This window comes from Nannospalax galili, unplaced genomic scaffold (genome assembly GCF_000622305.1).
Source record: "Nannospalax galili isolate Female #2095 unplaced genomic scaffold, S.galili_v1.0 scaffold107, whole genome shotgun sequence".
Taxonomy (NCBI): domain Eukaryota; kingdom Metazoa; phylum Chordata; class Mammalia; order Rodentia; family Spalacidae; genus Nannospalax; species Nannospalax galili.
In genome coordinates, this window is record NW_008358490.1 from 2,052,900 (window position 1) to 2,064,937 (window position 12,038).

The 12,038-nt window shown below is 39.6% G+C and overlaps 1 protein-coding gene across 4 annotated transcripts in view; it reads left to right on the forward strand.

Annotated features, from left to right (window-relative positions):
- The window catches only part of Trip11 (thyroid hormone receptor interactor 11), a 78,714-nt gene extending 68,332 nt beyond the window's left edge, over positions 1 to 10,382 (forward strand). For all 4 annotated transcript variants that reach the window (XM_008821729.3, XM_008821730.3, XM_029557960.1 and 1 more), the window contains 5 exons: positions 3,836 to 3,917; positions 4,648 to 4,762; positions 5,309 to 5,425; positions 5,557 to 5,689; positions 6,774 to 10,382. In XM_008821729.3, coding sequence (XP_008819951.1) covers positions 3,836 to 3,917; positions 4,648 to 4,762; positions 5,309 to 5,425; positions 5,557 to 5,689; positions 6,774 to 6,994 — 668 coding nt within the window. In that variant the 3' untranslated portion in view covers positions 6,995 to 10,382. The remainder of the gene's footprint in view (positions 1 to 3,835; positions 3,918 to 4,647; positions 4,763 to 5,308; positions 5,426 to 5,556; positions 5,690 to 6,773) is intronic.
- The last annotated feature ends 1,656 nt before the right edge of the window (positions 10,383 to 12,038 follow it).

Here is a 12,038-nt window from a genome sequence, read left to right on the forward strand (position 1 = left end):
ATGTGGGTGCTGGGATTTGAACCCGAGTCTTCTGCAAGAACAACCAGTGTTCTTAACCGCTGAAACATCTCTCCAGCCCTATTCTTTTTTAAAAAAATATTTATTTGTTTTATTTTATTATTTTATTTTTTTGGTCTCTTTGAGACAGGGCCTCCCTGTAGCCCCAGCTGTCCTGGAACTCACTATGAGACCAGGCTGGCCTTGAACTCACACTCACACTCCGCCTCCCAAGTGCTGGGGTTAAAGGCATGTGCCACCATGCCCAGAATCTGTTTTTAAAAACTGTGTGTATATGAGTGCTTGTGGAGGTCAGAAGACAACTTTCAGGAATTAGTTCTCTGCTTCCATTGTAGGATCCTGGGTTCAAACACACGGTGACAGGATTATGTGGCATGTGATTTAACCACTGAGCCAACTTACCAATCCTGTTTCTGTTTTTTGAAATAGGGTCTTATGTAGCCCAGGCTGCTCTCAACTTGCTCTGTAGAAAAGATAACTGCTGAGCCATCTTTCCAGCCCCCATTCTCCGCCTGCCTCTGCCTCCCAAGTGCTAGGATTAAAGGCGTGCACCACCACGCCCAGCAAGTTTAAGACATTTTTAAAACTATGTTGATTTTTATTTTATCTGTATGAGTGTTTTGCGTGTATGTAAGTGCATATGCATGCTATGCCTATGAGGTCAGAAGAAGGCATCAGATTCCCTGGATCTGGGGTTTTATAGACAGTTGTTAGCTGCCATTTGGATGCTGGGGACCAAACCCTGGTCTTTTGCAAGAGCAGCCAGTGCTCTTAACTGCTGAACCATCTCTCCAGTCTCTAGTTTAAGACAATTTTAATCCTGTCATTTTGGTCTTAGGATGATTTGATTTTATAACTTAATTTATTAAAATTATTTATATCATAATCTTTGCTTTGTGAATTTTATTCTGGAGATGTTTATCCTGCAAGTCCTTTGTTTGGTATATTTTGAGATAAATATCATTATATTACCTTTAAACTCCTGGGCTCAAGTGATTCTTCTGCCTTGACCTCCTGAGTACTTGGGGCTACAGGTGCAAATCACAATACCCAGCTCATTTAACAATTTTTTTACTTATTATTCTTTATTTTTAATGTGTACGAGTGTATTGCCTTTATATTATGTATTATCATTTAGAAATATAATCAGTATAAAATTATTAATCATAGAAGCAATTATAGAAAAAGAAGGTAGCAGGGCTAGAGAGAGAATTAAATAGATAAAAGTGTTTGCTGTGCAAACCTAAAGTCAGAGTTTAGATCCCAGCACTCATGTAAGAAACTGGGCGTGGTGGCCCTTGTGCCTGTAACCCCAGCACTGTGGAGCTGGAGGTGGGAGGATCTCAGGACTTGCTGGTTTCAGCCAAGCTTCAGGTTCAGTGAATAAGGGAATAAGGCAGAGTTACAGAGTAGGACAGGTAATGCCCCTCCTCTTGCCTCAGAATGTGTGCACAGGCAGGTGTGCAATCCACACACAGAGAGAGAAGGAAAGGGAAGGTGGGAATAGAGTAGTGGAGTTCAGCCTGTTTCTTAGCTACCTTCTTGTAGTCCTGCAGGAGTGGAGGGGCTGGAAAGGAAGGCCTTGCTGCCTGTTGCTACTCCGACTCCTGCTTTAACTTGTACATCTAACAGAGCAGTGACGGTTTTCAGAGAACTTGCTTATTTATTGCTGTTCTGCTGCTCCCATCCAGAATGCAGTGCTAGGAAAAGGTCCAAACAGCAACACATGCCCATAGTCGAAAAATACACTTGAAGAATCCAAGAGAAAATGTCTTTTACTGATTCAGACTTCAGTAATAGTCCCCCATACCTTTTATATCCAACTTTAAATTCCTTATTGGAAAGACAGGAAAGGAAAAGTTTGAAGGAGATTTTCCAAACACAAACCTTGCTTTTATAATATGGTTATAGCAACCATCTCTATTTTGGTAATGTTAGTCTATTATATGAATGACATTTTGTAATTTAGAAAACCACAGCCATTGCAAACCTTTAAATCTGCATTTAGTACTGTAAATTGGCATTTTTGGCATTGTACACGATGGACTGAAAACAGCACAGAGACCTAATCTGCCTCAGAGGACATGTGTGAGGTTAAGGAACTGCAGCATGAAGATCAGCTGGGAGGCAGCAGAACAGCTCCAATAGATGAGAGTGCGTCAGGCAGAGGGAAAATGTGAGAATTTGTGGGAAACAGGAGTCCAGAAATAAACCATCCGGTGATGGTCAGTTGATTTTCAAAGTGGTACAGAAAGAACGGGTTTCTTCTTTTGTTGGAACAGCGGGCTATCCCCATGCAAAAGAGTCATGTTGGACCCCTACTGCATACTGTACACAAAAATGAACCCAGTTTGAACCATGGCTCTAAATTTTATAGTCAAAACTCTAATCCCTTAGAAAAGACATAGGAGTGAATCTTCACAGTACTGGGCTAAGTGATAGTATCTTTATTTTTTTTGGTCTTTTTGAGACAGTCTCCCTGTAACCCCAGCTGCCCTGGAACTCACTATGTAGACCACACTGGCCTCCAACTCACAGAGATCGGCTGCCTCTGCTTCCCAAGTGCTGGGATTAAAGGCGTGTGCCACCATGCCTGGCTGGTGGTGATAGCATCTTGTATACAACACCAAAACATAGACAGCAGATAAGAAATAGACTGGACTTCATCAAAATTAAAAACTTTCATGTTTCAAAAGGTAACAGGAAAGAAAAATGACAACCCACAGAATGGGAGAAATATGTGCAAGTCATAATATCTGATAAGGGAACTACATAGCCACCACTAGTCAAAGAAAGGATTGTGGAAAGAAAGTGAAGACTAGTGTCTTTCCTGATTTGAAAAGTAGAATCTTTTACCTGTAGTCTCCTCATTGATGCTTTCAGGTTAAAAACTTGCACTCTAATTTAAATGATAAAGTCCCCATGGAGCTCCAGACTACCTCCTGAGTAACAGCTGTGAAGGGCCTGCTCCCACTGACACATTCTTTAGCCAAGAGTCTTGATCCTTTGACATGATTAACTTATGAACAAAGCATCTCTAAACTTTCCCGTTTTTGAGGCCGGGTCTCCTTGTAGCCCCAGCTGGCCTGGAACTCACTATGTAGACCAGACTGGCCTTGAACTCACAGAGATCCCCCTGCCTCTGCCTCCTGAACACTGGGATTAATGGCGTGCACCACCATGCCCAGCTAAACTTTGCTTTTAAAATTGCCCAAATTCCAACTATTTCACCATAATTTTACAGGTTTTGCTTATTTTTAAGTGAGAATTTTTAAGTAGCCTAAAGATCCTTCTAAGTCAGTCATAGGCTACTGTATGATGATTAGGATGCTAGAGCTCATGGTCATAATTGTGTTTCACAATTTCTTTTCCCCAGAATACTTTGCCCCATCAGCTGTGTCTTAAGCCATTGTGTTAGAGACTCTTGTAGCTCACCAGAAGGAGCTCAGGCAGGAAAATAGAACCAGGGAAACCTAAAGTTGTCCTTTCTAGTCTGAAAATACATCATGCAAGTGGTGAAAATTTGCTTTTTGTTAGTAAGTTTCCAAAGAGGATGGAAACCTGTTCTGCTTTTTAAATTTTTTGTTGAGGAACTGATCATTTTACCGGGGGCAAACCATGTGGAATAATGCAGCCTCTGGCTTCTAGGTAATTTCTGTACCAGAGAGCCTAGTTCCGGAGCAAAGATGAGATGGAAGTAATTGAGTGTTCCTCATAAGAACAGGGCGTCTATTCACAGTTCGCAGTAAAGATCTAAGCCTCACCACACATTTACCCAGACCAGTCAGTTAATGGTGTCTTCACTTATTTTAAACAGATGAGCTCCGACAAGAAATGTTGGACGATGCACAAAAGAAACTGATGAACTTAGTAAACAGCACAGAAGGAAAAGTGGACAAGTATGCTTTTGTCTCTTAACTTACTATGCTTTATGTAGCAGGACAGCTTATCTACATTTAAGTGTTTCTATGTGATTACATTTTTAAGAAGCCTTTGTTTTTCTTATATAATGAAATATATTGGAAACTTTCATGACAGGCAGTAGAGTAACTTCCCTTCTTTTATTTTTTAAAGTCTATTTCCCCCAATTATTCCTTTTTTCTAAACCATATGGAAGAGTTAAAACATAACTCCAATATGAAATATTTGGAAAAGAAAGGTTTTGGCTTTCTTTTTCTGTCTTTACTGTTCATAAATGAACATATCTAACATGTTTACATGTATTAGGTCTAAAACCTAGTTACATATGGAATAATAAATCATTTAATATTTTTTAAATTTGAATATTAGAAGAATTTTGGTAAATATGTTTGGGGGTGTGTAGCAGTTATCACCATTTATGTGTCTGTTTCAGGTGAGAACCACCCCAGTTAGGTGCTGAGAATTACTTATGAGGCACTCCTCAGATGGGTGATTGGACTGAAGTCATGGGCGGCTGACAAGTGATACTTGAAAAAGCATGCATATGGGGTTGTCTGAAATATTCCTAATTAGACTTTTTTTTAAAAGCTACTTTAAAATAGTTTATTATTCAGTGTTTTTATAATTAAATATCTCATTAAATACACTCTGTGTGTTACATTGGTCATGGTGTTGGCTTGAGTTGTTTCTGCCTTCATTTTTTCCTAGAGTCCTCATGAGAAACCTCTTCATTGGTCATTTCCACACGCCAAAAAATCAGCGTCATGAAGTGCTACGACTAATGGGAAGCATCCTGGGTGTTAAAAGGGAGGAAATGGAGCAGGTAACTGGACAGTGTAAGCCACTGTGACCCCCTCCTTCCCTCCATCCCCATTTCCCTTTCTCACTTCTTCCCTCCCTTCCTTCCTTTGGTCCTTCCTTCTTCCTTTCTTCCACTAAGGGTAGAAGAAATTGTCCAGTGTCTCTCACATGCAAAGCAGACATCTACCACTGAGCTACATTCTGAGTTGCGATCTAAATACATTTATAATATAGGGGTATCATAGAAAGTGATTTCCTTTTACTGTATGTAACATGCTCAATCCAGTTTTCTCAGAGAGGTTGATTTATTCAGTTTATATATTCATTTAAATATTTTACAATCTATAAACCAGTTCTCAGATTATTGAAATTTTGAGATATAACTATGCCCAAAACATTTATTTGAGATTGTGTTAGGAGCAGCATTTTGTTCTATCTGTAGCCACTGTCAGTATTAGAAAACATTTACTAGGATTTGAACTTAAAAGCACAATTTACTGTTATCTGAAATCACATAAAGTGGTTCTAATTTTTTCCTTTATTTCTCTGTTTTAAAATAATCTTGCAGCTGTTTAATGAAGATCAAGGAGGTGTTGCTAGGTGGATGACGGGGTGGCTTGGAGGAGGATCAAAAAGTGTGCCCAGTACACCTCTGAGGCCAAATCAGCAGTCTGTGCTCAATAGTGTAAGGACCAGTTTTATTCTTGCTGAATATGGACGATGAAATGATTGTATAGCACACTCATTTGCAAAGAAATTCCTTTTTACATTATTCTATACACCCTACTCTAAGATAACCAAAATATGTTTTCTTAGTCTTTTTCAGAACTTTTTGTTAAATTTCTTGAAACAGAATCTCATCCATCTGTTCCACCACCAAAGCTATCTGTTCGTGACTTGAAGCCTCTAGATTCACCAGGAAGAAGAAAACTTGATACAAATACACCAGGTAAACTTAGATACTTGGTTTTTCTTCAGTGTTAAAAATTTGAATGTTTCATTTTTAGTGTTTTTTTAAATATTTTATTTTATGTGTGTAAGTGTATTGACTGCATGTAAGTGCACCCCTGTCCTGCAATACCCACAGAGGTCAGAAGAGGCCTTTGGAGTCCCTGGAACTGGAGTTACAGATGGTTGTCAGATGCCATGTGGGCATTGCATGACACAGGTGCACCTACATGCATGCAGGCAGTATACTCATATACATAAAATAAAAATTAAGCCAGGTGCAGTGATGCACGCCTTTAATCCCAGCACTTGGGAGGCAGAGGGAGGTAGATCTCCATGAGTTTGAGGCCAGCTTAGTCTACAAGAGAATTACAGGCCAACTAGGGCTACAGGGAGACCATGTCTCAAAAAAATAAAATAAAAATAAAAATAAAATAAATAAATAAATAAATAAAAAATCATAAAAAGGAAAAATACAATTAGTATTCCTTATCTTTTATTTATTTGATGCACATGTCTGTATGTATCTGGGTGTATGCATGCCACTGTATGCTTATGGTGGTCAGAGAACTTGCGGGAATTGGTTCTCCTTCCACCTTGTGGGTTTCAGGGATTGAACTCAGGCCATCAGGCTTACAGGCTTTGCATCAGGCCCCTTTACCCACTGAACCATCTTGCTGGTTCACAAATTAATGTTTTATGTTTAGGCCTTAGGGATCTGTTGGTGCTCTTGTTTTGAACAAACAGCCCAAAACCTAAGCTGAATAGTGGTGTTATGACCAGCAGGTGGAATTTTAAAATCAATAGTAGTAATAAATTGATTTCTCAAATACCTGTATTAAAGACTGAGCCTGGTGGCACAGTATTGGATGGAGAGACAGGAGGATCAGAAATTTGAGGTCATCCTCAGCTGTTTAAGGAGTTCTTGGCCAGCTTGGCCCCTGTCTCAAAACAAACAAACCAATTATGTTAACAAATTTGATAATATATAGAAATGGGCTTTGTTATTATATTGTATTCAGGGAATTACTGCATTTAAGCTTCTTTATGATGGATAAAGACTAAATAATCTGTTTCTTATTTAGATACAGCAGAATCCAGAACTGGAAGAAGAGCAGATGTGAATTCATTCTTGGCTCCCCGCTCTGCAGCTGTGCCTCTGATTAAGCCAGCTGGACTTGGACCTGGTGGGCCTGGGCATCTTCTTTTGAAGCCCATCTCAGATGTTCTGCCCACATTTACACCTTTACCAGTATCACCTGACAACAGTGCTGGTGTTGTACTAAAAGACCTTCTAAAGCAATAGGTAATTCTCAAGCCAGAGACTATAGCACTTTAAGGAAACCATGAACACTATATTATATAACTTATCACAAAGTGGCCTTTTGGAAGAAGTCATGTATTTGTTTGTAGTTGTAATTTTTCTGTTAATAAAAACATTCTCAATGCTTTTAGAAGTTGCAGGTGTCAGAAGAACAATTATCTGCTATGTAATCTGCTTTTTTTCCTTTTCTGGTTTTACCTAATTTAAAACTAGAAACATTTGGTTTACTTTTTAATTTACAAAATTTAAAAAAGGAAAGACTAGTAACTGTGTATATAATCTCAGTCTTTTATTTCCTTCTCTGATTTCAAGCTCAATTTAAGACAGAGGGATGTGGTCTATCTTTTGAAAGATAAGAGATTTACTCCCAAAAAAAGGCCTGATAAAGGCTTCCCTGAATAGAGCAGAAAATTGGTCTGAAGTGTGCATTATCGTCCTTCAAGGACCTTGTATAAGGAGGCTGATAGGTGCCCTGAGATCAAATATATATTTGGTTCTATGCAATTTTATCTTGTGTGTAGATGCATCTGACCACCATAGTCAATACACGACTCTTCCATGCTAAGAACCCCTTGAGCTGCACTTTCCTAACCACAACCACCTTTGCTGTCTCCCGCCTTAGTCCCAGGCAACTGCTAACTGTCACCCTCTCTGGTTGTTCCTCCACGAATGCTGTATAAATGGAAGCACACATTGTGTGACCTATTGAGATGGGTGTTTTCACTTAGCATAATTCCTTTGAGATCCATCCAAGTTGTTTTGTGGATCAGTAATCTGTTCCTTTTTATTGTCCAGTACATGCTGTAACTAAATGGTATCATTTAGCTTTAAGAGCTGAGCTGCCCCTTTAAAGGATCATCTAAAACTAAAGGTTTCCTCCACGGATACACAGAACTCTCCTTCATGTGTTCATTGTACAGCTGCATCCACATAAACTGAAATTAGCAATATCATTAGACGTGCCCCCTCCTGCCTCTGTCTGAGGTGTGGCTACCTGAGGTGCAGGGATTCATGGTTATCTGTCCTCACCAAGTCACTGCAGTGACATCACCTCAACAGCACCAGCACCAGGTGTTTGGAATTTGAAGAGAGTCTTTCTTTACTTTTTTACAAACCCATTATAAAAGAAAAAATCCTGACTTGCAGCCTAATTGTATCAAGACGCTCATATTTGTACTGGTTGTTGGCATTGTACATTTAAAAGTCATTTCTTGCAGATTTTGTAAATTTAGATAAGCCTTTAAAACAGAAACATTTGTATAGCAAGGAAAGGTGAAAACGAGACTAATCCAAATTGTAAATAGGCCCAGCTCTGGGTAGAGCTAAATTGGGTTGTTTGTAAATTTGCCTGTGATGAAGTGTATATTTCTAATATATTTAGAAGACTGGAAGTTTTAATGATGTGTTGATAGTTATAAATTTTTTTCTGAAAAATTAAGTAACCAAGATAATGCTGCTTCCTTATGCCACCTGTCTCCTTAACTAACTTATTTATAGTGCCCTTCTTTGGTACATTTTAGAGAATATTACCATAGAAGTTCTCATTAGAAATGTCAAGCTGCCTCCTCCCAGTTTTTCCCTTTATGATTTCTCTCTGGCATTACAGATGCTCTTCCACTTACAGTGGACTTACAGCTGAATAAATCCATTCTGAATTAAAAACATCTTGAATTCAAAATGCATTTGTCACACCCAAACTATCAGCCGCCCTGGCTTAGCAACACAGCAGCTGTGGAGATCTGGGTTCCTCTGCTGAGCGCATCCCTACAACCCCCATTGTTGCCCAGCGTTAGGAAAAGGGGAATTCTAAACTTAAGCACCATTTCTGCCTGACATGCGTCAGCTCGGCACCACGTAAAAGGGAAACGGCCGTCGTAAGCTGAGGATCATCTGTATTACTATAGATTTTTATATGCTCCTTAAAAAGATATTTTCACTGACTATCCTAGATTATTTGCTGTATAGAGCATTTTAGTATAGAGCAACTGAAAGGCTAGTTTCTAAGCTAAAAATAAAGATATATGGGCCTTTTTCTTTTTTTCTTAAGAAATAGGTGTAAAATGTTTTATTTTTAGGAGTTGCATGGTGGATATTTAAGCATTGTGTTTCATAGTTGAAATACCTTTTATGACATTTGGAGTATTTCCTTTCCTGACCAAAACTGCCTGTTCCCCCTCACCCCTTTGCTTAACCTTGGTTTGAAAGCTGTCATGTGTGGACTACACATCCAGGCTTCACAGAGCATGATATAACAATGCTGCCATTGAAGCCATGACCTTGTCTGAAAGCTGTAGTACCTGATGTTTCTGTTGTTTGCATGCTAAGTGGCGTTGATCCTGACCAGACATAACTCATCAACTTCTGAAACTAAGTTGTGTCAGAGATGAACCATCTGCTCAAGGATGCTTAGTAAAGAGAGCGATGAGGCACATGATGTCGGTGTTAGTGGCAGGACACTGGGTGTTGTAACTACAGCAGCTTCACTGTTTATAGCTCTGTGAACTCAGTAGAATTTGTGCTTGAATTTTGCCTCAGCGGCCACGATTTTTCACAACAGTCTCAATGGTTTTCAACTTCAGTTAAATATACTGTAGTAGAAAATTTACCCTGCCATCAAAGTTGATTTTAGTATAATATGCTATCGTGTGGTTTTGTGAATTTTAGTACCTAACATTCTTGTTTGCTTCTTTTTATTAAAGTGGGGGAAAAACCGAAATACCTAGGCAAAAAGAAGTGGCTTTCTTAGAGCTGGTCAGTTAGAACATCAGATGTCGCCAGAAGAGCCTTCAATTTCTTTCAGCCTTCCAGTGGGTCCCAGGGGCAGAAAGACTATAAAATACTTATTAGCCCATCAGTAACTGGGAGGGGGTGCATGAGGATGTGGGCACAGGTGAGCTGTGTAGAAGGTGCCAGGTGCACCAGCCCTGACAGTGTCTGGTTTCACATATCAAAGCATTTAAAACATTGTCCATCAACAAAAATTTATCTTTAATTTTGTAAATATCAGGTAAGTTAGGTTTTACACACACACACACACGCACACACACACACACACACACACGGAAAAATAATGATCATTTTAATGTCCTGACATTTGTGATTATTTTCCAGTCTTTATATTTTAACTTATTATGATTTCATTATTTAAATTTGAAAATTTGTTTTTTGGTTTATAGAGAAATAACTAAATGTGAGAAATTTCCAACCCCACTTTAAGATTCAGTTGTGTTTTATAGCGCAAAAGTCAATGCATTTTTTAATTTCTCAGGAACACTGCAAGGCAAAAAAAATTTTTAATACTCCAAATAAAAATGATGTATGTAAGTTGGCCATGTCTTTATCCACAATAAAAACCTTTTTTCAGCAAACAGCTGCTGACTTTTTCTTTAGAAGGCGAACTGGCTCACATGTGTTGTTTGTGGCAGTGACTGATGAACTACTGAAGCCAATGTCTTCACGTGCTCAGGATGTCTGCTGTTGGGATTCAGTTTGAGCCTTGGAAATTTTAAGTATGAACAACTTAAGAGTCTCAAGATTATTCATGAAAGGAGTCAGAAAAGTTTTAGCCAGACTTTTCCTCTTTGCCATTCAGAGGTAGAGTATGCGACACTGGCCTTCTGGTCTTTCTCCTAGATAATCAGTTTATCTTTATTATTTCTTAAATGTAGACCCTATTTTTAACTCTTCGTGTGATGGCATTACTGGATGAAATGGGCTTTAAACTTGACAGATAAAAATTGGAGTCATGATTTTCCCCCTTCACGTGTGACTTTTAATAAAATTACTTTGACTGTGGATCTCATTTTTCTCATCTCTGAAACAGTACCTATCTGGTAGCCTTGTCGTGTTAGATAGAGCAGGTCATGAATTCATTAATAATGTGTATGACATGAACACATGTACCACCTGTGGGGACTGTCTTTCAAAGTCTACCTCTTTTCAGATGTTAGAAGCTGTGATTGGTACTGTTTAAAAATAGATGACTGGCTGGGCGTGGTGGTGCACGCCTGTAGTCCCAGCACTTGGGAGGCAGAGGCAGATGGATCTCTGTGAGTTCAAGGCCAGCCTGGTCTACATAGTGCGTTCCAGGATAGCTTGGGCTACAGGGAGACCCTGTCTCAAAAAGACAAAAAAAAAAAAAAAAAATAGATGACTGTGTCAGGGCTGGGGCCATTTCCAAAAAGCCAGGAGATGTCAAAAGCCACAAGCACTTGCTACTGGGATAAAATTTAAAATGCTATTGGATTTAGGGAGCAGAAACTGATTTTTGGTTTTCTCTAGAACAGTGTGGATGGAATGGTGAGAGTCATCGCTGTATTGTTGAGTGGGTGGCGTGCAAGTAAAGATAGTGTTTGTAGACAACTCTGCTGAATAACCAGCTTGTAAAGGGGGAAAGAGCATTCGGAGAGGAAGAAGAGGAAGAAGAAGGGTTAAGTTGAGACCAGAGCATGTATAAATGCTTATGGGGAAGGCAGTTTGGATGGAGAGCAAGAGAAGACAGCAGATGAGAGGTCTGACCCCCTGGTAGGATCAGAGCTCCAGTGGAGGGGCTCTGAGGTAGGAAAGACTCTCACCTGGACTGGAGCAAGGGTGGAGAGAAGAGGTGCAATTAGCAGGTAATTGGGTGGTTGTGGTGGGAACTCTCTTTTGAAGCTGGAGGGGAATGTCTGTTAAGGCTTGAGAAATTCAGTCGAATGAGAGACAGACATGTGTCCAGGTGACCGTAAGAGTATGAGAAATACATGTTAGAAATGCACACATGCCAATTGTTGCCGGGGGTGGGGGTTTAGGGAGGCTGAGTTGGGCCTGGCAGAAATACATTTTGAAGGAAGTAAGCTAACAAATGTCAAAAGCTAAGAGAACTGGCTGCTCTTGCAGAGGACCTGGATTAGCCACTACATGGCAGCTAACAACTGCCTAACTCCAGTTTCAGGGGCTCCGACACTTCTGACCTCCGTGGGCATTCCATGACACGGGTGCACTTATACATGCAGGCCATACACTCATACACATACTCATAAAAATA